General features: G+C 33.8%; 1 protein-coding gene and 1 long non-coding RNA gene across 4 annotated transcripts; one reads left to right on the top strand and one right to left on the bottom strand.

The window, feature by feature from the left end:
• Positions 1–12270: 12270 nt before the first annotated feature.
• On the bottom strand, positions 12271–15027 carry LOC105788440 (F-box/kelch-repeat protein At1g74510-like). 3 transcript variants are annotated; one of them, XM_012615349.2, is made up of 2 exons: positions 14862–15027; positions 12271–13994 (listed from the first exon to the last, which is right to left on the bottom strand). In XM_012615349.2, exon 2 carries the CDS (start codon positions 13925–13927, stop codon positions 12608–12610), a length of 1320 nt encoding a protein of 439 aa, XP_012470803.1. In that variant the 5' UTR covers positions 13928–13994; positions 14862–15027; the 3' UTR covers positions 12271–12607. The 3 variants fall into 3 exon arrangements, with proteins under 3 accessions (XP_012470803.1, XP_052489361.1, XP_052489362.1); XM_052633401.1 differs by having other exon boundaries at positions 12271–14031; positions 14862–15025; XM_052633402.1 differs by having other exon boundaries at positions 12271–13977; positions 14862–15014.
• A 128-nt stretch (positions 15028–15155) lies between these two features.
• On the top strand, positions 15156–16767 carry LOC128042414 (uncharacterized). Its single transcript, XR_008197773.1, has 2 exons — positions 15156–15534; positions 16385–16767. It is a non-coding gene; the product is annotated as an uncharacterized LOC128042414 (long non-coding RNA).
• Positions 16768–26985: the final 10218 nt, after the last annotated feature.

Here is a 26985-nt window from a genome sequence, read left to right as displayed (position 1 = left end):
CAAGTTATTTGGTTGAAGACGAGTAGACAGATTAGAGTCGTTATTTATTACGACGATCAAATTTGTGACATAGAAATTGGGGTCATTTTTTCATCAGCCCAGTCTACAGAATTGGCTTTCAACTAGAGTATAAAATTGCACGAGCTTCGGTCAAGAATTAGAAGGAAAGTGGCAAGTTCAAGCCGGAGAAGAATTTCAAACTCGAAATATAAATATCTAACGTCATTGAACCCCATTAGATATGATTTATTTGAGTTCAAAGGCAACATGGAGGTCGAGACAATGCTCGATTCATATTGCTCTACTGGATCAACTATACTAGAGTTATATGCCCACTTTGTTGACATCGATGAATATGCTCCAAGTTCAACAACAATTCCAGTTAAAGCCAAAATGGAAAAGAAGCAAAAAGTTCAATCACACAATTGTACGGTGGGTTCACAACATTGTTACAAAGATCCTATCATGAAATCTCAGAATCATCAATGAAAAGACATTAATCGATTTCAACCGTCGATTTCGATTTCAACTTTGGCACACAGTCCATCCAACAATTGGGGTTTGTCGGTAACCCAAACTTTGAAACCTAGATACGACATTTTATGAATGATTTTGATTTCAACTTCTAAACACCAATTTTTTATGCTGAAAAAACTTATACGGGTATGTCATCATGTAACACCCTAACCCGTATCCATCACTAGATTAGGGTTACGAGGCATTACCGAACAAGACACAGTTCAGCACAATCATTTATCTCCTTTCATACACCAAAGAATAACGATACATTTATAACATTATCAAACTTGAATATCCTCAATTTACTTATTTTAAATTCAAATATATAAAATGATAATTACAATTCAAATCAATCATACCTTACTAAGCATGTATCACAAATAAACACATTTCAAAATTCAAACTAATTCAATTTAAACATACATCAAAGCTCAATTGAACATATTCTATAATTAACAAATTCGAACCAAACTTGTATACATCGAGTCATGTTAAATTATATAATACTTTCAATATTCGATTTCCTAAATCCATCATATTAATGACATTTTCATAATTAAATCATATTCAAGCATATATCTTCACTTTTCATATATATAAAATATGTCCGTACATAATTTCACTATCTAAATATCAAACATTGCATTTCATAACTTCGTATATGTACATAATGAAACCAATATATATACAACTTAATATCCAATCACATTTACAACATTAGTAACATTATATTATGGTAGTACATACCTTTGATGTCATTATATTATACACATATGACCATTTCAATGAAATCATTCAATCATAAACTATATACACTCAATACAAATCAACTTATCCTTTAATCGACTAATCCAATAAATTTATAAAAGCTAAATTCAAACTTGTATTACTCACTTAACTATCATTACCCGAATTTGTATGTCTTATTCATAAATTTTAAACCTACCTTAAAATCATTTATATATATCATTTAAAAGACCAAAACATGCATATTTATCTATTACAAGGTTAAGCATATGAATACACCATTTTAGCCATATCAAAAAAAATCCATACAATTCATATCATTTTACAAATATAAAATCGAATATTAAGTCCACTTGCATGAGCAAATCGTACCTCTATTAAATACTCCACATTTCTAATTTATTTCATAACAAATTGACATCCATAAATAACCTCATAAATTGTACAAGATTTAGCCATTAAATCATAAGTCAAAATATGCCATTTCCGAGTTCACTTAATTACTAAATTACATAACAATACCTTAACAAAGCATATCAAACAAGATTCACATATATTTACTTATAAATAAACCATAGCCAAACACTACGACTAAAACCAAACATATCACACATATCATATATATATATAACACATAACCAAGATTAATTAAGCTTGAATATCATTTACCTCATTACCAAGCACATGACTAAAACACCATAATATATACATATACACCATGGCCAATTCAGAGATTAACATATTATACCAAACTCACTTCACTTATATGCTTTAACTAAGCTCACCTATGTCGAATTATTTACCACCTTCTTAACAAAACATATCAAACATAATTCACATAAATAAATATGCCATAGCTGAAATATCAAAATCAACATATCTATCACTTGATCAAAAGTATAAAACCATGCTTAACAAAATAAATAAGCCATTTTTTTTTGCATGGCTCATATTTACATACCCAAAAATCAAACATATTAACTAGACTATACATGCCATAAGTTTAAATTGGACTTAGTAAAATACCGAAAACAATGATAGTGTGATAGACTTCTCGACGATTCCGTGTCTTAACCAACTTCCAAATCTATAAAATTGAAAGCGATTACACACAAGAAGCTATTAAAGCTTAGTAAGCCATAAGCAAATAAACATTTAATCATTTACATAAATTAAGCTAGACAATTAGTAATAAATCATTATAATTTCACATATAATTCAATTTATCAACTTATATATCAAAACTTATATAATTTGTAATAACTTCCTCTTTACCGAATAATCATTGAACATTAATATAATCAATCATCACTTTCCTCAATGCACATATACATCAAAGGCCGAATACATATATATTCAAATATGCAATCACATAATTCATATTTCACATAACTTCATATCATCAATTCAAGTATACAACTTACCTTATTTTCAAATAGGTAATCAACTATCACATACCTGGTCACTTAGCCTGATTTATACATTCGTACACAACTTATCTTTGCCCGTTGAACTATTCAGAATTAAAAAGGATACTCGGATAGTCGAAAGACTTGTACAATGCCAACGTCCCAGACGTGGTCTTACATGTAATCACATATCGATACGACTGTCCCAGACAGGGTCTTACACGAATCAAATACGATGCCAATGTCCCAGACATGGTCTTACACGTAAACACAAGTAGATGCCGACGTCCCAAACGTGGTCTTACACGATAACATATATCGAAAATCCTATTTCATGACATATGTATCATATCTATTCCTAAGGTTCGTACGGCTTTCAGACAACGTATCTCGATCGAATCAAACACGAAATAAAACTTCCTGGCTTATCACAAATTCGGCCAATACACATATATATCCACAAAATTCAATTCAACAAATAACATTTATATATTTGCAAATTCAACAACATTTATATGCTAATAGACTTACCTCGGATGTCGTCGACTGTTAAATCGGCTACTCGACCACTTTTGTCTTTCCCCGATCCAAATTTGATTTCTTTAATTCTTGATCTAAGCATATTCAAATTAAGTTTATTTAAACATCATTCTATTCAATTTAGCCTAAAAACACATAAATGGGAAAATTACAATTTTACCCCTAACATTTCACACTTTTTACAATTTAGTCATTTTTGCTCAAAACACAAAATACACAAAATTTGACTACACTTCTTAAGGGCCGAATATTCCTAGTGTCCATACAAGCCCACATATTTCATTTATTTCACATTTTACTCCTCAAAAATTTATTTTTACAATTTAACCCTAATTACTCAAATTTATCAAAAATTCAAAGACAAAACATGTTAATCTTTCACATATCTTTCATATTCCATCATCAACTATCACAAAGCTCAAGCATTCATCAATGACATTTCTCAAAATCATCAACAATTCACAAAATTAAGATATGGGTTTTGAAGTATTCAAAGCAACGATCTCAAAAACGTAAAAATTATCAAAAACCGAACAAAAACCAACCTTGAATTAAGCTTCAAAATGGCCGAATGTTTCAAGCTTTCGAACCTTGTTTTTCTTTTAATGTTTTGTTTTATTATAACATATATTATTATATTATTATTATTTTAACTTTTATTTATATATATATATAAAAATCCCATATCATCATTATGCCATCCACTAACTATTATTATTGGCTAAATTACAACATAAGGCCTCCAACTTATAAAGACAACAACAATTAGGCACTTTCTTAATTAACCATCAAATTTTCATTTTACGCGATTAAGCCCTTTTTTTTCAAATTAAGCACACAAAGAATAAAATTAATTCACGAAACTTTCACATATGTAAATTCACACATAATTAACACGAAAAATAATATTAAAATATTTTTTAGACTTGAATTTGTGGTTCCAAAACCACTGTTCCGATTAGGGTCAAAATCGAGCTGTTACACATCAAGTTACACCAATGGAAAATCCGCAAGTGATTTTGGTTTTCACATAAGGTATACAATAACAAATAATGTACTCCTTATAACCTATACTGGCGAAGGAACATCTAACCCTGGACATTGTTGGAAAAAATCTAGTTTGAAAATGATTTTCTTATACAAAAAAAAATTAAAATTTTAAAAACTAACTTTATTTGTGATATTTATAGCAATAAACCTTGAACTAAAATCATACATGTGTTTTCGGATAAGCAAATTCTTAAAGTTTTTCTGCTTTCAACCAAACGAGCTTCACTGCAATTCCAAGTAATTTGTCAAAGTAATCCTTCACCGTCTCGGAGTCCTTCATCTTCTGGAGTTCAAACTCTCTAACCAGGTTCAACATTTTCATTCATTTAATCCTTTCATCTCCTTCTTACTCCTTTAAGAAATTCCAAACTTCAAAAGTTGACTTCATTATCATGATCCTAAGAAAGATTTCAGATGAGGTGGCAATAAATACGTATCTCTTGCCTTTGATTTTCTTGGTTTCCTCTCCTTTTGATTCTTGATTTGTATCATATTCGAATTGACGGGTAATTGAGGAACTTTGTAGTCCTACTCCATGGCTTCTTAGGGATCATGTGCCTCTAGATGAGTCTCCATCCTTGCTGCCTAGACATGGTAACCTTCACCATTGAAAACGGGTGGTGCAAGTGTAGTGAAAGGGATCTCTAAATCCATAAAAGAATAAGGAAGACAAAATATTTTTCCTTAATTACAGGTCTTTTAAGAAGATAGCTCTAATACCAATTTGTTAAAATAAATTTTGCTATAACTTAAAGAAACAAAGATAGAGACTAGGAGAAAAAAAAAGATAGAAATAATTGTTGGTAAAGTCACTTTTTTTTATTGAGCTAAAGTGTTGTTTAAATACATGAAAAAATAACAACCACATCCTAGAATCTAGCAAGTATTAGATTTCATGATCAACAAACTCCAAAAATCAGGAACAATAAATGAAATGGTTTAAAAAAAGAGAAAATCAGTAAAACTTGTTTTGACCAAATCTTGCAGCAGTTGAAGCACAACTTCAACACATAATTTGAATATGTTTTTTAAACTTCTAAGGAACTTCCTCCTCATAGACTATAGGACCATTGAATTCCCTTAAAGGATGAGAGTTTGGTAGTCAAGATCAGACCATACTGTTACCCCACAGTCCAAAAGCGTGAAAAGAGAGACTGATTCAGGAAATGCTCCAAGCAGCCATTATTAGAGATAGCTAGAACCCTTTTGCATCTCCAATTTTCGTGGTGAAGAAAAAATGGCAATTGGTGCCTCTGTGTGGATTACAAACAGCTCAACCAGCACATAATCAAAGATAAGTTCTCAATACCTATTATAAAATAGTTATTTGATGAATTGGTATATGCTTTATACTTTTCTAAGCTTAATTTACAGTCTAGTTATCATTAAATCCATATGTGGGAGAAAGATATCCATAAAATCGCATTTAGGACTCATGAGGGCCACTATGAGTTCTCGATTATGCCCTTTGGCTTAACCAACGCCCATTCTAGCTTCCAAACATTAACGAATGTTGTCTTCAAACCCCTTTAGAGGAAGTCAGTATGGGTGTTTTTTGATGATATTCTAGTGTATTCAGAGAATTGGCCATCCCATATGGCACATCTCAGAGAAGTTTTGCAACTCTTGAAAGAGCATCAATTGTAGGCTAAGAAGGCTAAGTGCAGCTTTGGCACCATTGAAATTGAGTATTTGGATCATATAATCTAGAGAGGGTCAGTGGATATGGATGTCACTGAAGTAGATGTAGTGCTCACTTGAACTACAACCCATATCTATTACGGAACTCAGAGGATTTTTTGGGTTGTCTGGCTACTATAGGCGATTCATTATACATTATGGCACACTAGCTAAGCCCCTAAATACCTTATTAAAGAAGGATGTAGGTTGGAATTGGTCTCGAGAAGCCAATAAAGCCTTTCAACAACTCAAGCAAGCAATCTGCCAAGCGCCAATGATTGCCTTGCCTGATTTCCAAACTGAGTTTTGCATCGATATTGATGCTAGTGGCAAAGGAATTGGGGTAGTCTACAACAAAAAGGATGACCAATTACATTTTTCAACAAGGCCTTGGAAGTCAAACACCAAGCTCTTTCTATCTATGATAAAGAAATGTTAGCAGTTCTATTGACAGTCAACAAGTGGCATTCTTACTCGGTTGGAAGGAGATTTCAAATCAAAACTAACCACAAGAGATTGAGGTTTTTGTATGACAGGTAGGTTATCACTCCATACCAGTAGAAATGGGTGGCCAAGATGTTTGGCTATGATTATGTGGTCACCTATCAAAAGGGTACTCAAAATGTGGTGGCTAATACTTTATCTTGAAAGCCACGGGTGTAGGACGGTTAACTACTTTAGTGCACTAGCAGCACTGTTTGGTCAGAAATGTGGACTAAGGTGGTGGATTCTTGTCTCACTAATCCTAAGCTTCAACAGCTTTGTTTGGAAGTGCAACACCAACCTCACATGCATCCCAAATATTCCTAGAATGGTAAGGTTCTCAGAAGGAAATAGAAGTTAGTGGTTGGGGATTGTGGCAACCTTAGGAAGGATCTTTTTCAACATTTCCATAGAGGGGTAGTGGGAGGTCATTCAAGGGTTCATGATACTAGACATAGAATGGCAAGGCTTCTTTACTAGAAAGGTCTCTCTAAGGAAATCAAGCATTGGGTGAAGGAATGTGGCTCTTGTTAAAGCTGTAAAAGTGACAATGTATCTCATCTAGGGTTCTTACAACCTCTACCAGTGCCTGGTCGAGCTTGAACAGCAGTCAGCATAGACTTCATAGAGGGTTTACTGAGTTCAAAAGGGAAGAATACCATTTTGGTGATGGTGGACAGATTGACCAAGTATGGCCATTTTTGGCCTTGTCTCATCCATCCTCAGCTTTGACAGTGGCTCAAGAATACCTTGCTCACATTTACAAGTTGCATGGCACATCTAATTCGATTGTGTCGGATCAAGACAAAGTGTTCATTAACAAATTTTGGAAGAACTCTTCAAGAGGCTTGGCACAAACCTGCACATGTCCACAGCCTACCATCTTGAAATAGATGGTCAGATAGAGGTTCTCAATCGTTGCTTAGAAAGATACTTGAGATGCATGACTGGTGAAAGGCCTCAAGACTGGTCCCTGTGATTGCCCTTAGCTGAATGGTGGTATAACACCACCTGCCATTCAGCCATTAGATCCACACCATATGAGGCCCTATATGGACAAGACCCACCACACCATTTGCCCTACTTAGTTGGTACTTCTCCTGTGGACCGTAGTCTCTAACAAAGAGAGGCAACAAGACAGTTTCTCAAGTTTCATTTAAGGAGGGCTCAAGACCGAATGAAACAGACAACTGATCGTAGAAGGAGTGATAGGGAGTTTCAGGTTGGGGATTATGTATACTTAAAGCTACAACCTTATTGACGACACACTATGAGGAGACAGGTGAAAGCTCTCTCCAAAATAATTTGGTCCATATGCTGTAGAAGCTCAAGTTGGGAAGGTCGCTTATCGATTTTAGCTACCAGAGGGGTCTCGGATTCACCCTACCTTCCATGTTTTCCAACTCAAGAAACATATTAAGAAGGCCCTAGCACAAGTTAGTCTGCCACTGGTAGGAACAGATGGAGTCTCAAGGAGCCAATTCAAGTGGTGGATAGAAGAACAGTGAGGAAAGGGAACAGGCTGCAACTGAGGTTTTAGTGGAATGGGCCAATATCTTCCCTACGGATGCTACTTGGGAGAATTTACAGGATCCGTAACAACAATTTCCACCGTTTGATCCTTGAGGACAAGGATCCTTTTTGAAGATGGGGTAATTGATACAAGAAGAATGCTTAACGGGCTTGTATTTACATTTTTGTTATGTTTGTTAGTTTTCTTTTTGTTTCCCTAGTTTAAACGTTGCAGTTTTTATGTTTTAGTTTTAAGTAAAACAATGCGCTTTGGTCGGTTTGTTTAGTGACCAAAACGGTGCGTTTTAAGTCTGTGTCCGTTAAATGAAACTGTCGTTTTAAGCACAACTGTCAACCAACAGCTTGCTTAATTGATTTTCAACATCGTTATTTCTTGTCCCTCTTAAGCAGGTTTGGGGAGGAAAAGTGGTTATGAAAACTCAGAACCAATTCTGCTTCTCCAATTCTCTTTTCTGTTCTTCTACCTTTCTTCCTAATATATTTCTGCTGTAAGTGCTTCCATATCATTAAATTTGTTGACATCCTATTTAAAGGAAAGCATAGCCAGTAATTAGAGTGTTAAATTTAGTTTTGTTTTTCAATAAAATTACTTTAATAGAGTTTTTTTTATCTTCAAGATTATTTTATTATTTTCTTCTTGATAGTAATTTCAACACAATTCCTTTTTCAAGAATTGTTTGATGAAATTTTTCATAATTTCAACTTACCAAGATCCACTCTCTGCAGGGTTGATTAACAGTTGCTTGAAGATTCTTGTCGGGTTTTCAATTTTTGCAGCTCAAAGTATCCATCCAGCTATCTCCAATCTTCCATCATTCTTTTATCAATTCAATTTATTCATTCCATATTCCATTTTATTTTTGTTTCTTGTTTAATTTATTTTAATTTCTAATAATTTATTGATTTTAACTCTTATTCTTATTCAATTTTTTAAATTTTCATTTCTTTTTCCGCAAGTAACTTGGAGCCCAAAAAGATCCAATCCTTTCAAAAACACAAGGATGCTTCTTCCTTGAAGCATTTTGATTCTTGATAATTTACATCTTTTCCAGCTTCTAATCTATCTTTTGCTTTCCGGTAATTCTCGAATTTAATCAAGATAACTTGTGCATAAAGTAATCTCAAGAAACAATCTTTTCGACTCACTTTGAATTGTCCATTCAAACTTCAATTGTTGATCTCAAGTTTCCGCATCATCATCATCATCCTGACAATACCCTATTGAAAGCTTGTGGCTCTCCTTTTCTCACTGTTTTCAAAATCAAATTGGATCAAAAACCGATCAAAATAAGAGATTAGACCAGACAAACCGATCGAACCGAATAAACCGAAAACTAATGATCTGACCAGTTCGACCACCAATTCGATTTTGAAAATCTCGCTTTTTCTGCCTCTCCTCAAATGCAAAATAAGATCATTATCCTTTTGTTTCACTGTTGGTTACCAATTATGATCCATCATTTCCTTTCAACCTTTATTTTCGTGCAGGTGCAGACTGAGAGTGTCAAAGATTTGTTCAGAAGCAAGTGCCAGCAATTACAATTAAAAAGAAAAACGGTGCACTTAGTTGCCAAACTTTGTACGGCAAAATTGGTTCTGAGTTTTCATTACCACTTTTCCAATTAAAAAGCAGAAAAAACATGCAGAAACCAATAGTAGAGTCAATTAACATAAGCAGATACATAAAAATAACTAAAATACGACATTCGCAGATCTATACTGAACATTAAACAGCAATAAATTTGTACCAAGCATAATGAAACAAAAATCCAGCATGGTAAAGATATGAAAACTATAGGCTAAAAGCTTATACTGATAGTTGGTAAATTTTCATTGAATAGCTCTATCTATGAAAGGAAATTCCACCATAATGAGGGAAAAGAGGGCAATTTTCCATTATAAGAAATCACCTGTAAACAAGCATCTAGGACTTAGCCAAAATGGTTCATCAACCTTCCTAAAGTAATGGATTCTCGCAAAGCTAAAATCCGATCCTCAGCAAAATTTTCTTTTGCTTTGCATCAAAAGATTACCTGTAAGCATTTATATATGTAAGACAACTAAATTCCTTTTCGGCAGCTTAACTTCAGTCTTCTCATGTGCATTATAATACCATCCAACCAGCCATATACCCTAAGCTATGTTACACGAGTTCATGTGTGAGTTTTAGACACAGATATGTGCTCTAGACGGATTCAATTTTTTAAAATTTTCCCATGTATTTGGAGTATCCTTGTAGAGTTGTATCCTCGTACCTATGTCCGAATATGCATAGTACAAGGATGTCAGGTATGGGTGCTTCAAGAAAAATCAAGAGTCAGAGCAACATAGATCCCAACTTTTCTACTTTGTTGTCATATACATCCGATGTCCAAGATCAAAACATGAATCTGCAAAAGAAATGCAAATTAATGTTACTTTTAGTAATATAAATATAGATCAATAGCAACATAAAGTAAAAATAAAACTAATATATACTTCTTAGGATGTTGATCTTCTAATTGTTTTCTTCTCTTTCCCCCGGAAAACACAAAAAACTACAGGTAAATTGGGAAAGAGACAGCACCAAGCCCTTTGGTCTTGTGCACGCCTTTAACAAAAATCTTTGTATATAGGTATAAGATATCACTTTGCAGTTGATTTGCATTGTTGTTCATGCAAACTTCCTACTTCGAATTACCACTCTTGGAAGGAAAAGGTGCATGTTGTTCAATCCATAGAACAGAAACAGATGAACTCACCATATTAACAAATCCTCAGCTTTGATTATGTTCCAGGAACATCGAAGGAAGAAAAACTATAGCATCTCGACTCAGTGCCCCAAAGCAAATTCAGGAAAAAGAAGAGAAAGTAAAAGAGGTTTTAATGAAAAAAAATACAGAGTTAACAAACATCTAAAAAAGTTTTTTGCATTAGATATAGTTAATGATGGGTTTATTCATGGCAATTGCTTCCAGATGCATCCCCATGTAAATGAAGATTTATACTGAAAGATAACTAAAAGCCATAAATCCATGAAGCAAGCAATCTATAATGCTTTTACCCTCAATTACGGATAAAGAAACAAGCAACCAAATAGAACTTAAGCAATGTATAACGCTTTCAGTATCAATTATGGACAAAGGGCAATGGAACCTAATAGAACTTCAATGAAATGTGAACGTTTGTTAGGAATGTGAAGTGCAAGCTCACAAAATATTAGGATCCGAATCCATCTAAATGTTTGCAACCAAAGGGTCAATAGAAACGCGCATGTATGGAAGCAATAATGGCTGCAAGCTTCTAAATTCCAGAGAAAATTTATCAAAGAGATAAAGATAAACTCTTCTTTCCAAATATGTCCAATCAACAGTATCACAAAGCACAATCTGCTGTAGGTTCATACATCTGCAGGAAATTCATGAAAAGGTTTTCTGTATCTTGGTGAACCGATATAAAAGAGAAAGCCAAGCCATTGAACCTACTTGGAAAATAACAGAGTGATAAAGCACAATGTTAGAAGTTGCATACTGTGCACAGAAATAAAATACAGTAGAAAATTTCCTTGACAATCACCATATCAATGCTGAAATAAGAATGAATTATAAGAATTGTCGTAAAGTTTTCATTGAGAGTTGAGACGTTATTTTCCCGTCCTAACGTATTTTGAGCTAAAGAAAGTTTTCACAGGCATGCTTAATTGGACAAAATTCATAGGTAACGTACCAACAAGGTTATCCATCTCGTATTGACCAAATGTTCACCCCCATTTTTCAAATTAACGAACCTGATTTACTTGTTGATCTTAGTGATATATTTTCTACTTCCTAGATTTCTATTAATAAACAAATTTCCTACTAAATTAAGGTCACTCTGTTTTGGTTTATGAGATTTTCAAATAACTTAATTAGTATGGAAGACTAACCATCTTTTGCCTTTTTCTGTTTCAAAATTTGTTCTATTAAGCTCTTTAAACTGATCAAAAGATATTTGCATACCATATGAATCAAATTAGAGAACAAATAATGTAGCTCAGTATTTCTCCTACAAAGTATTTCTTATTCACAGTCGTTGTCATTAACGAGTTTAAAATCTACTAATCTATCAAGAAGTCATTTACTGGAATATAAAAACTTCATAAACAAAAGAAGCAGTAGTTAGTTAAAAACCAACAGACTAAACCTTTTTAGTTTCGTACAATAACTTTTCCCTTTTTTTTTTACTTGTTTTTGAATGGGGTCTGAATGTCATTATTTATAACTTTTAACATATTATCTAAGTAATCAATCAACATGAGAGAATTAATATTTAGCGAAAGAAACTTGGTGGATATTGAAAACGACCTAACATGTACTGGGACTTGAAATTATTTAACTGTGCATGTTCAACCCAAAACCAACCTTTGACAAACCCTGAAATAAAAGAACAATTCTGTGACCCCAAAAAGAAAAAGAAAAAGAAAGGGGGGTCAAAAGCAACTAAACATGATAAAACTATAAAGGCAGAGAAATCTCCAGACCTTCTCCATCTACATGAAGCATGAGATTTCCCACAAAAGAAAGGCAGAGATTACCCAGAACACATTCTCCTTGAAGGACAGAGCTGTAAGTTCCAGCAGAAAAAGGACTTGTACAGCATCACAGTGCCACCAAAACTGGATGCACATTTCAGCATCCCATCACAGCACAGTTATAAACAAAACTGCCGGAGGGCTTTCTTGCAAGCAAGTTCCATTGTGGTGGGCCCTCGTTTGGAACCCAAGAGTTTAGCTCGATCATCCCTTCACCTAAAGCCCTAGGTCCGCCAATAACAATTAGTCGATCCCCACAGGCCCTAAACGCTAAGCCCCAACCATTCATAGAGACTGCTTGGTCAGGTAGTCCCCCTAGTGTGACCCACAAGTTCTTCTCTTTGTCATATTTCCTCACCTCTTTCAGGGCATAATCAGCTGCATACAGCTCATTATTCACAACTGCCACTAGTGGAGGTGCCTCAGCTGCGGCAGGTGCTTCAGTTGCTCCAGCCACTCCATTTCGTGCAGGATACATGTTAGGTATCTCATGCCACGTCTTCGTCTTCAGATCATACACCTCCCCACATGTCAGCGTTTTTGCACTCCCAACCCCAATTCCACCAATAACATAAAACTTCCTATCCATAAATACAGCAGAACACATTTTTCTTGCTTTATTCATGTTTGGAATGGTCACCCACTTGCCGGTTTCTGAATTATAAAGCTCCGCAGAGCTCAAAATATTCCCATGTGGATCACAACCACCAGCTAGAATTGCAATTTCGCCCAGGCTCGCAGATCCAAACAAACACCGGGGTGTATTCATCTTCATCCCAGATGACCACGTGTTAGTCAAAATGCTATATCTATAAATAACATGGGACGATATTTCCTTTCCGAAAACAAGAAGTTCGGTCCCAACTGCCAATGACTCCTTATCTGAACACATGAAACATTCATTAGAGGTCATTTTGGGCAAATGCATCCATCGATGACGAATTGGATCAAAAGCCTCCCATTCCAAAAGGCTGCAAGAAAAGTAAATCCAATGTTCAACAATTCCCATTTCACGCCTCAACTTGTACAGTTCACCACTCCGAATAACAAAGCGGAAACCCTTATTCAAAGTTGCAATGGCACCATAATCAGACCTCGAGCAGCGGAGGAGACAGTTAATTGAGATGTCTTGCCCAAGCTGCTGGATCAGTAAACTGGATTCTGAATGATCACCTGCGTGGCAGTGGTTATCTGGTCGGTCAAACTGGGCAAGGGACATATCCTCCTTTTCCCCCTTGTTTTCATCACCTTCGAGTGGCTTGAGAACTTTTCTCATCATCTGGTCTTCTCCATCTTCCATCCGGCACTTGCTTCTTGCGAGCTCGGTTACATGAAAAGTGTTATAAATCCACTTGCTCTCTTGCTCGCAGGAGCTTGGAAAATCCCTTGACACAAGATATGATGGACCCTCCAACATGATCTTGGTCAGAATTAAGTAATCTGAGCATCAGGACAGTTACCTTTCTTCTTCATTATATGCAAAACTGATCAGTCAATAAGGAAAATAACAACCCTCAGGTACTGCATAATAAAGATATACTTATTTAGCTACATGTTCATTTAAAAAAAAAAAAAAGAATGATAGCATCACAAATTCTGATTTCAGATGTCATAAAATTCCATAAAATCCAATAAGTAAATGAATGTGTAGTTCCTGTAGAAACTAACAGCTGAAGATCTCATAAAACCCTATTCGTATATAGCACAAGGAATTCCAAAAAGAACTCAATTTAAAAGACAAAGAAAAGGACAATTCTATCAACCCAAAACTAAGAAGGATCATAACTAACAAAAGACAAAGACAAAACAATGCAACCATTTTCAAGAATGATAGATCATCTGAAACAACTTGCATAATAAGAACAACCCTGTAATCAAAACCAAGAACATTTAATAAATTAATAAACAAATAAACAAAACATTTAGTACTCATAAGCAAAGCTGAACTCCACCACATTAGTAAGCAATGATAATTATCTAGAATTCAGATCTTTTCAATTCACACCTATGGGGACTATGGATACATAAAAAGATAAGAAGTACAGAAAAGCAGAGAAATTCATTAAGAGGCAATCACATGTTACAGTTTTCATCAAATCAGCAGTGGAAACCAAATCTAAATTTGGCTCCAAAAAGGCCAAAACAAAGATCTACCCTTCACTGAAATCAATACAATTGCACATTAAAAAAATCGCCTTTATTTCAAAAAAAAAAAAGACCACTACCCAGAAAGGAAATAAAAAAAGGTAGCATAAATAAATAAAAACCCATAAGCTTTAACGTGGAAATGAGAAAAAAGAAGAAAAAGAACCAAGAAGCCATCGTAAAAGAGAATGAGAAAAATGACTTACAAATTGGATAAGAAAGAATGAAGGTTTTAGCTTGTTGCCCTTCGATTCTCTCTGTAAATCAGATTAACAAAAAATTAAATAAATAAAAACTCAATTTGCTGCAGATTATCTCTCACAAAGAATAGCAGATAATAGTTTATATTCGCTTTGTGAGAGAAAGAGAGGTTATATAAAAAAAAAGGGGGGGGTAAGAGAAGTGGATTTACATAGGTAAAAGGAAAAAAAAAAAGATTAAAACTTAAATAATAAATAGTATTCATTTAACAGAAAGGGAAAGAAATATGGGGTCTACAACGGCTAAGGAAGAGGGAGTCGCCGTTTAAAAATTGCGGCCCCAACGCCAAATCAAACCAAACCCAAGGTCGACGATTCGAAACCGCTAACGGCCGTTTCTGCACGTGTTTCAACTCCAACCCACGCTTTGGACAAGTACACTCCTTGCGTGCGTGCGTGGCTCTTCATTTATTTCTTCTCTGTCATTTTTTTCATTCTCTCTTTCTATTTTCCTTTCTCTTTTTCATTTTTGTTTTTGTTGGGAAGTAAACTAACCTCAATATAAATCCGAAGGATCAACCCGAAGTTAACGACAATAGTCAAGAAATCAGTCGAAACGTGCAAATACAAGAGAGCAGTGCCGTAACTATAGATCCTCCTACATCTATATATAATAAAGGTTGGTTTATTAAGAATAGGCAAGAAAAATATTTCGAATTATTGATTCATCGCCAGAAATAGCTTGAAACTAATAGTTCATTATTTAATGAATTTTTCGTTTTAATACTCTATTTGAGAATTATTAGTATTTATCAAATCTGTTCTTATCAAACGGAAGGCTATTAGATCAAATAAAAACACAATTAAGTTATTTATGCAATTCTTTTACGCAAAGAAAAAATCTATTTTTTTAAACATCCTACAAATAGTTATTTAAGTCCCATCTCACACACGTCCAATCTAGATCTCTCTCTATTAATCTTAAACATCATACAAATAGTGATTTAAATCTCATTATACAAACTTAAAATCTCTTTTTACAAAACGTGTTTTTTCAAGTCCCGATTAGCTACTCTCTAATAATGGATCGGATGATATGGAATTTTAGTTCTTATGGAAGATATAGTGTAAGGTCGGCATATTGTGTTGCTCTTGATATGTGGTTGGATCAATCATTATTGGTTGTCTGAAGCACTTTTAACCGTCATAGGTTCGTTTGAATGAGAAGGGTATTCCGCTATTTTCCTCATGTAACCGATGTGGTAAGGCTGAGAGTATGGATCACATTTTGCTCTTTGTCTATATGCGCAAGCAATTTGGAGTGCTGCTGGTTTTTCATTCAGTCAATCAATAATGATTGACATATTTTGCAAGCTTCTTGACTTGGCAATTCCTAAGCATCTACAACATGTATTGGTGCTTGTTAGATGATATGGTCTAATCGAAATTACTTTGTTTGGAAAAGGGAAGATGTGGTTGTTGCATCAATCATTCAGGTTGCTGATGCTTTTTGGATCCATTTGCAACAGTTGATGGAGGTGTTTGCTGCGGCTAATGCGAGTGGTGACCAAGATGGAGTGACTCGCTGTCGAGGAAGGGCTGGTTAGGCACCTCCGGAAGGTGGCCTGCTAAAATGTAATATGGATTCTACCTGTTTCAAGTAAGAGGGGGCTACAGGGTATGCGATCGTAGTTTGGGACTCTTCGAGCTCTGTGCTTAAAAGTTTTTCTGGTTTTATTTATGTTTGTTTTAATGAGGCATTGTCATGGCTAAAATCTTTGGCTTTCGATAATGTAATAGTTGAGTTGGATTGTTTGCTTGTAATTTCGGCTTTGTCACGTCCATCATCTGATTTTTCTAAACTAGATATGTTGTTTCGTGATTGTTTACTAATGAAGAATCAATTTCAGCACCTATCTTTTTGCTGGACTCGTTAGTGTACCAACAAGGTGGCTCATTCCTTAACTCGAGCGGCTTTGTTATATGCAAACCACATGGAATGGGATGGTTTTTTCATGTTTCTTTTAATGAGAATCTTTTGTCTGTAACTAAAGATGCTGTGGTTGGGGAGTGTGGATGATAGGTTCGGATGTATGGGGTAAGCCTGTTGGCTTGGGTTTTAGTTTGTTTGTATCCTTAGTCTGCTTGCTTTCTTCAAAGATTTGTAGCACATTATTTATTTCAAATATGTGGCAACACATGTCCATAATATCATCTAAGTCATAGCCCAGCTGTTTTGGTACAAAGGATTTTAATTTCCAAATTAAGGAAGTTATTTATGCTTGATTTAATAATCCCAGCTTGATTTTAGGATCATTAGAATAATATGGTTTTCACATGTTTAAGAAATATCTTATACGAAATTGGAGTTGACCATTAGACACGACGAAGAGAATAATATGATTTTCACAAGTTTAAGAAATATCTTATGCGGAATTGGAGTTGACTATTAGACATGACGAAGAATGCGAAGAACATCCGATAAATTGATTTTTTCCTCTTGACCTCTTCCATTAATTATACAAACCCTAAGCAATGGAACAAATAGAATTATAATTTTATGTGTAATTTTTAACGCGCCATTTTTTTTACTTTAAATTTTTTTTTTGTTTTTGTAAAGACGAAGAAAAAAATAATCTCTCATATTTACTCCGTCGACGAAGAATCAAATTATCACTATATTTATTCCTTTTTCTACTTCTTCTTTCAAGTGCAGGATAACCCCAAGGGGTTGTGGGTTTTTCTCTACCAATTGGAGCCCTCCCTTCACCACCCACATGGGGATGGTCTACAGGGTTCATAACTACTCCTCGTACTACAAGACGCTTACCTAGCCAACATTTAGATCCGGCTCTACCCAAACTTTTTTGGTTCACCCCAACATTCCTCACTTGTCTGACTATTGCTAAGCAGTTTTTGGATATCAAACAGACCTCCCCAGAAGGTAATTTTAATGTGGCCGATTTCCCTCCTTTGCAATCGGTTTATAACACACCGCTTCTCTAGCTAATTGTCCACCCCTTCCAAGTGTGATTTCTATGTTATGTATGGTCGTGCCTAAGGGCATATCGGTTGAAGTAGATTCTTCTTTTTGCTCGATCAATCAAAACCCCTTCCCAAACTGTATAAGCTTCTTCCAAAGCATACGACTTTTTGAATGTAGATGATGCTATCTATACAGATGGATTCGTATAATTCTTATATATATTGTACAATGAAGTACCACATGAGTGGATATATAGGAATCCAAATTTGTCAAACCACTCATGTTATGATCTTTTACATCCTAGGTCTTCCGCTCATCATCGGCTTATGTTCTTCATGTAGCATTGAATAGAATGACTCTATGAAATTACGTCGTTACTTCCACATATTATGGGTAACGTAAGAGACATCTCTATTTTCCCTCAGGGAATCTTTCGAATTACCATTGCTTAGCTTTCAATTCGCCTCTAACCATCAAATGAAATGTGAATAACCCGTCCTCCTTTCTTTGAAATAAGGGGCGCTTCTGGTTCTGCCGGTGATTGAAACAATTTTGTTTTCTCCATATTAGTATATCTCTAGAGTCAATAATTTTATATGAGGAACTACTGAACTCAATCACTTGCTGCCGTTACTCTTCAGTTTTTTATTGAGGTCTATCCTATAGAGGTACTCAAATTGGATCAGTGGTCGATTTTTAGGTTTCGTTGTAAACCTAATTGGTTCCTTCCAATTACGTAAATCAATAGTTCAAATTGCACTCAAAGGTAGGGCATTTCCTATTTTTATAGGAACTTCTGTACCAGAAACAATGGTATCTCCAATTATAGCCCTTCTGGGATGTAAAATATATCTCTTCTCACCATCCCCATAGTGTATGAGACAAATGTATGCATTTCGATTAGGGTCGTATTCTATGGTTACGATTCTACCATATATGTCTTTTTCATTTCGCCAAAAATTAATTTTACGGTATAGACGCTTATGACCTCCCCCTCTATACCTTGCGGTAATGATTCTTCTGGCATTACAACATTTACCACAACGATGCTGTCCATAGATCAAATTATTTTATGGATTGGATTTCATTTACTGTCTACGGCTCCATTGCATGTGCGGTAGAAGTTTTATATAAATGTATAGCCATGCTATTAAGTATTTTGATTTAAGTTCTTTCCGTTCTAAGAGATAGAATAGAATAACCCAGTTGAAGCGTAATGATCATACGCCTGTAATGCATTGTATGTCTCATAATAGGTCTCATTCTTCTACCCTTTCCGGGGAGTCGATGACTATTCATAGCTATTACCTTGACACCAAAGAAGAATTCGACCCAATACTTTATTTCTGTCCTAGTTGATCCTGATTCGACATTAGAAGTATATTAATTTTTCACCAATAACCGAATAATTTTGTCTGTAACTACTACATATTTGCTTCTATCCATAAATATATTTTCTTCTCTATAAGTTCGAGTCTCAATAAGAATGTTAGTTATTATTGTTCATATGTTATGATATGAATATACCACACTAATTCGTTATGTATAGATGATGAGATTCCATTGATACTGAGCCAATTCCAATAGACTTATTGGAGGGTCCCATTGGCGTGCATCCAGTAGGAATTGAACTTACGGATTTGCCAATTATGAGTTGGGCGCTTTAACCATTCATCCACGGATGCTTAGCGGGGATTCTCGTACATGGTGAATAACCAAATTCCAATTGAAATGAAATCTTTAGGATAAATCAATGCAATTTAAGAGGAATCAATGAAAGGACATCAATTCAAATCATGGGTTTTCGAATTGAGAGAGATCAAGAATTCTCACTATTTCTAAGATTCATGGACCCAATTCAATTCAGTGGGATCTTTCATTCACATTTTTCCCACCAAGAACATTTTATAAAACTCTTGGACCCCCAAATTTGGAGTATCCTACTTTCACGCAATTCACAAGGTTCAACAAGCAATCGATATTTCACGATCAAGGGTGTAGTACTATTTGTAGTAGCGGTCCATAAACGCGGGTTCCAATGCACGAGATCTTGTAGCACTTACCAATGAGGCCCTATCAATTAGTATTACACAGAATAAATCAATTATAGACACTAATACAATTAGATCTGCTCTTCATAGACAAATTTGGGATTTGTGATCTTAGGTAAGATCGGTTTAGGATCATGTGATCCTTTTCTATCAGATAGGAAGGGATGTTGTACAAAATGTACTTCTAAGTAATTGCCCCTTAAATCCTATATCTATCTATATGAAGAAGAAATCATGTAACGGAGGGGATTCTTATTTGTACAAATGGTACTTCGAGCTTGGAACGAGCATGAAGAAATTAACGATACTTCTTTATCTTTTGAGTTGTTCTGCCTGATCTATCGCTCAAGACCTTTGGTCTCTACCTAGACCCGATGAAAAAATGGGATCACTTTTTATGGGTTCATTGAGAATGATTTTGATCTAGTTTATGGCCTATTAGAAATAGAAGACGCTCTTGTGGGATCCTCATAAACAGAAAAAGATTACAGTCAGCTTGATAATGATCGAATGACATTGCTTCTTCGGTCGAAGCCGGGGAATCGCTTATATATGATGCAAAATGGATCTTGTTTTATCATTGATTAGAGAAATTTCTGAAAAATATGAATCAGAGTTTGAAGAAAGGGAAGGTGAAGGAGTACTCAACTCGCAATAGATAGAGGAGGATTTATTCAACCACATAGTTTGAGCTCCTAAGATATGGCGCCCTTGGGGTTTTCTATTTGATTGTATCGAAAAGCCAAATGAATTGGGATTTCCCTATTGGGCCGGGTCATTTCGGGGCAAGCGGATCATTAGACATGGCAATTATAATTTTTAATGTGTAATTTTTATGTAACTCTAATTGATAGAAGGCGGATCAATCTATAATGATCAACTTTTGATCTGGTACGTTCATTAAGTAAACAAATGAACAAATAGAATTTAACTTCTATTAAAAGTAAAACTCTTACCCCCTTTAAACCAGTCCACATTATTTTTTACTTAATTGAGTTCATATAATTGGGCTAAAATATTACATTCTCCCACTTGGCCCAATGAGGCAAACATAACCTTTAATAGAATAAAAGTTGAGTGCGCATAAAAATAACACTCATCAAAACTACTACATTATAGTGAATCGCAAATGTAAGTTATGGCGGTTGTACATAATTTAAGTCACATATTCCCTTCCATCTACTACAACAGTATAACTCGATATAATAGGTCTTTGAGTAACTATAAAGATTTTCATAAATAATTCTAAAAATTATGTGCACACAATCATAATAAATAGGAAATATGTTCATTTAATTTCAGAAACACCATAATTAAGCTCAGAGTGTCATAATTTCATAAAATTGCATCCATCAATACAATCAAAACCCATTCTATGTACATGTTCTTTAAGTGTCTTCAGTTGTAAATCTTTAGTTAACGGATCTGCAATCATAAAATCAAATTTGATATGCTCTATAGGCACTATTTGTTTTTGAATTTCCTCATTAACAGCAAAATGTTTTAATTTCATATGTTTTGCACATTTGGAATATTTATCATTTTCGAAGAAAAATACTACTGTAAAATTTCAGCAGCTTGGTAAATGTGTCAACTAACCTAAGTCCTGAAATAAAGTTCCTTAATCATAATGCATGAATAGTAGCCTCAAAACATGCTACAAATTTTGCTTCCATTGTAGATGATACAATAACAAATTGTTTAGCATTTTTTTCATAATATGACTCCTTCAGGAAGTAAAAATAAATAGCCAAAAGTGGATTTTCCACTGTCAAGACATCCGGCAAAATCTGAATTCAAGTATTAAATCAATTCCAATTGATTAGATCTCTTATACATAAGCATGTAATTCTTTGTTCCTTGTGTTAAAAAAAATTAATTCGAAAATGGTTTTCTTGTACAATAGAAAATAAAAATTTTGAAAATCAACCCGGTTTGTGATATTTATAGGAATAAACCATAGCCGAATTCGTACCTATGTTTTCAGATAGGCGGATCCTTGTTGTTCTCGGCTTTCAACCAAATGATATTCTCTATATTCTCGTACCATGAACTACTTCGAGCGTGGGCTCGAACAAATCGAATCAATCACAGAATTAGAAATATTTTTTTTACTTTCAGTGGGAAAGTAAATATCTCGTAAACAAAAATTGGTAGAAATGCAATTCCCTAAAAATATAATTTACTCTTAAAATAAATTTCCACTACTTTATGTCAGAATAGCAATATTGAAAACTTCAGAGAAACTTAAGTTTTTCTTTTTCTGTTGGTATGATTTGAAGCCTACTAGTTCCATCTATTTATAGGAAGAATTGATAGAATCTTGGTTGAAATGGTAAAATATAAATAATATTATTTTGATAGAAAAAATCTCCAACTCCCACGATCATAAGAATATACCACTACAATTCAATCCCTTCAATGACTTTTTAATTTGGATATTAAATCCATTTCATCACATTTTCAAAATTTTAATTTAATTTATAACGTTTTGCTCGATGAACCCTAATAAATGGACTTGGATACAAAGTTAAACTACACTACTACACCAGTTGCTCATCCGAGCTGAGTATATATATGTCAGGTTACTCGTCTGGGCTAAACCTTTATAACAACACATCATGTTACTCGTCTGAGCTAGACTTGTGTCACATAATACTTGAGAATCTACAACGAATGTTGGATCTTGTTAACATCTATAATAGATCTCATACAAGCACGCATAAGACTCTATTGGCATGTCAATTGTATTCTAACTTTTATTAAGTTTACACGAGCACCAATTTTCACATATTTCAATATAATTCCTGTAATCATTTACGTATGCATATCACACCCTGTAAAAAGGGAAACATCTTTTATTCCATATCATGACATCATTCACATTACCTCATTTGTACCCTGGATTATTTCATAATCATCAATCACCATACAATATTTCAATTTAGTCTATTACTAGTCAAATCGTCAAATTCTATAATATTGCAACCATATGAAAACATTCATATATTAAATTAAACACAAGCATGCAATTATAATAAAAGTGAGATAGTAAGTTCTATATGAACTTATCTATTCAAAATGTGAGAAAAGTGAATTCTTGAGGATTAATCCACATTTTAACTTTTTCCTATTAGCTCAATTTGATCTAAAAGCATAGAGACTAGTTTTAATAATTGAAAAACATAGAAAAACTACGATAAAAAAATGGAGAAGGGAGTAAAATAGAGGGAGAAGCAGAAGAGAATGGAAAATAAAGAATAAAGTTAAAAGAACATAAAAGAAAAAATTAATTTGCTCAAAATAAAAAAAAATATGGGGATCGATTGCATAAATTAACCTAAAATTTTTGTTTGAAATGATGATTTAACATGCCACGTCAGCTTACCGTTACACCGTTAACGGCTCAGTGACTAAAATGTTACAACACGATCACGTAAGTGACTAAAACGTAATATTTCAAACATAAGTGACTATTTGGTAGTTTACCCTATATTTTTTTTCGCCCACCACTTTGGTATTTCGTCCGGATAACTCATTTTAACACGTAGACCTCTAATAAGATGACATGTGATGGAGTGGGTCACACCCATATTTTCCAACGGGCATATAAAATTTTTTAATGTCAACAGTCAAATAAAAATAAAAGTAATTTATTACAAACTTTTTTTCCTGGATAATGTTCCATTTTTATTTTTTTTCTCCCCATCATCCAACATAATTTTATTTTGATTTTGTATTTTAATTTCTTTTTCGTGTTTTTCCTTCAATCCTAACAATTTTAACTCCAAATCCAAAATTGCAGTATCAAAACTGATATTTGGGTTTCTAGACATTTCAAAACTGATTTCTAAGTTCAAAACAAAATACAAGGGTTGAAAATAAAAATCATTCAACTTAAAAATAAGAAAAGAAAGTGCAGATGCTTATGAACAAACCAAACTTAAATTCTCACTAAACGAAAATGTTGGATTCTGGATTTCAATATCATAATCACTTTAAAATAAAATCACAGTGCCAAGTGGCAACTTATTATTGGGTTGTGTGTCAAATTATGTGAGTAGTACCAGCTAGACCTATCCGTGGCCCGAAAAGTGAGAGGATTTGGGTAAAAATATATGCCCGAAAAATGGCATTGGGCAAAAAAAAGATCCGTTTGGAAAATGGGTTGGGCCTTAGGTAAGAATTTTTTGGCCCCAAGCCCGGCCTAACCCGAATATGAAAACAAAAAAAAAACCTGCTGCTTTTTTTTTACCATTTTTGCTTTTATTATTATTTTCTTGCTATTTTCTTGTTTTTTTTTCATTATTTTGCTATCATTTCACAATTATGTTACTACTATTTTGTTGTTATTATTTGGATATTATATAACTCTTGTTTTATTGTTAATTTTGTTACTATTTTTTGCATTTACTTGTTAAGTTACATTCATCTTAGTGTCATTTAAGTATACATATTTTTTTAATTTATTTTCAATTTGTTGAGAAATATTTATTTTAACATTTTTAGTATTTTTGATGTATTATATATATTTTTTAAAAGGCATATAAAAAAGTAATATGGGAGGGCTGAGTACGAGTTTTAGTTTTTTATTTGGGCCGGACTTGGGCAAAATTTTAGGCCCATTTTTCAAGCCCGACCCAAACCTAACAAATGGGCCTAAATTTTTTATTGGACCCAGTCCAGCCCATGGACACCTCTAGAACCAGCGAAAATTAAAGTTCGATATCGTATTATACATTCAGAAATTAGAGGTATTGCATTGACAAATTTTGTAAAGTACAAGTGTAATTTATACCATCATTCCTTTTTTCTTTTTAGTGTATTAAAAGTTAGAAAATAATCATCCAATTATTAGTAAATATTTTTTTGGTCACTCAACTATCTTAGATATTTTTTTTAACGTTAGCTAGCTAGCTAGTGACAAAAAATAAGAAAATAGAATATTTGTATGACAAATTTGTAACTTTTCATAATTGTGTGATAAAAATCACAATTGAGTGGCTTCTACCGTAATTTATCCTTTTCTTTATCTCACCTTCTAAGAATCTCACACACCAACTATATAGAAAACTAATTTTATTAAGGGTAATCTACAAAAATAGTCACTTTTGTTTGCCTCAAGTTACATTTTAGTCACTTATGTTTGAAATGTTACGTTTTAGTCACTTATGTTATTATTTTGTTACGAAGTAATCACTCTACCGTTAAGTTTCGTTATCTCTAACGGTAATCCTATGTGGCAGTCCAACTAGATTTTAAGTGCCACCTTGGATTTCTAAATGGGATGAAAATAGATTTTAAATTAAATAAATTTAATTAATTAAAATTTTTAAACCTAAACCTTAACTGAAAAAACTGTTCATCTCATATTTTTTAATTTTTCTTCGTCTCTTCTTTTTTTAGGTTTTTTTTTTCATTTGACTGGAAAAACTATTATTAAGATCAAAATAGTTGAAATCAAATTGACTGCTTCATAAAAATGGATTCAATGGAGACTCCAGGTATGTCTTCTTTGCATTCTTCTGTCTCTTTTATTCAATACTGAAAAACAAAAGATTGAATTTTTTATTGTTTAATAAAAACCCTAAATTAAAATTCTTGATTTTTTCTTCAACTTTTTGAAATTGTTATTGTTCCTAATCATTATATTTTCTAATCATTAAAATTCCTATGTTCTTGTTCCTAATCATTATATTTTCTAGTTTTTTTCACAGTTCTTGAAAAATTGGCTGCTCAATCAAATTTTTCTAATCTGAATCAACTTGTATGTTCACAATCTCTTTGTGGGTATTCCATATTATTCTTTCTTACTGCTGATTTTGACTTGAATTACCTTGCTATACGAACAAATCCTCTTCGTGACTTAAGGAATGCAACTTGTAAGTCCAGAAATAAACCCATAATTTTTTAGTTGCCAACATAAAGAGATAAAGAAGATGATCAAGATCCAATAATAAAACCCATTATAAGTTTTGGGCGTTTGAGAAAACAGGATGTGATAAACAAGTTATGTCAGAAGGGCTTCACACAACCTAATTAGCAAAGAAGAAAAACAAGAATACAGGAGTGGTAGAAGAATAAAACCTCAGAATCATGCTGCATGAGAAATGTCTCTTGCACTCCACCAGGCACTACGATACAACTATAACCAGCTTCCAGCAAGGAACAAAAGTTCTTCCTTGTGGCTGGTGAGGCACCCAACCATGTCCACATATGCCTCAAGAATGGAGTGTAGAATACCTATTCATTCACCAAAACCAAGTAAAGCGGCTGAAACAAATTTGAGTTATGGGTTATGGAATGTGAAGGATATGAGAATTTGAGGAGTTCAATTGGGCTTACAGGGCTGGTGGTAAGGTATTTCAGTTTGGGAAGAGGCATGAAACCTGTACGTTCAGCCAACGTAACAACTCCGATCGGCAACACCGAATATGGGGCATAACCGAGAACTGCAACATTTACATGCTAACATCTATTATTTGCCCCAACTGGAAACCACTAAATAACTTAGATAGCCCAAGCATGAACATATGCTCTCAATATATTTTTAGTGGAAAGAAGAAATGGTAAACAGTAATGGAGTATTTTTGTTTCTTCGACCTGTTTACTGAACAAAACCAAAAATAATTGTAAATCTATCAAATAAGAATGAAGTAAAATTTCACTTAATAAACCAAAAACAATTGTAAATCTATCAAATAAGAACAAAAAATAATTATGTTGCTGTCTCCCAAAACATATACTTTAATTTTAACTCAAGTGTAGTTTGATGCAAATGTACATGTTCAGTTTTTCATTTTAACTCAGGTGTCAAGATGTGAATAATGATTACTGTTTTCATGTTTTAGATTATGTATTTTAATGTTTTTTCAGGTTTGAATTGTGCAATTTGTTGATACTAATATAATGTTTTATTTTTCTTTTTTGGTTTAGGGTTTGAAGTTGAACAAAATACTTTAAGGGGGATTTTGGAGGAGAAGCGTCTGACTTAGATGATAGTTCCTATAAAGCTTATGAGTCAGGTACTTCTTATTCTGATTCTTTTGAGTCTGATGGTGATAGGGTAGATGAACCAGAGGTTGAACTAGTA

The sequence above is a fragment of the Gossypium raimondii genome, chromosome 7 (assembly GCF_025698545.1).
Source record: "Gossypium raimondii isolate GPD5lz chromosome 7, ASM2569854v1, whole genome shotgun sequence".
Lineage (NCBI taxonomy): Eukaryota > Viridiplantae > Streptophyta > Magnoliopsida > Malvales > Malvaceae > Gossypium > Gossypium raimondii.
The sequence above is the reverse complement of the archived record's forward strand: the minus strand, read 5'-3'. Positions and strand labels throughout refer to the sequence as shown.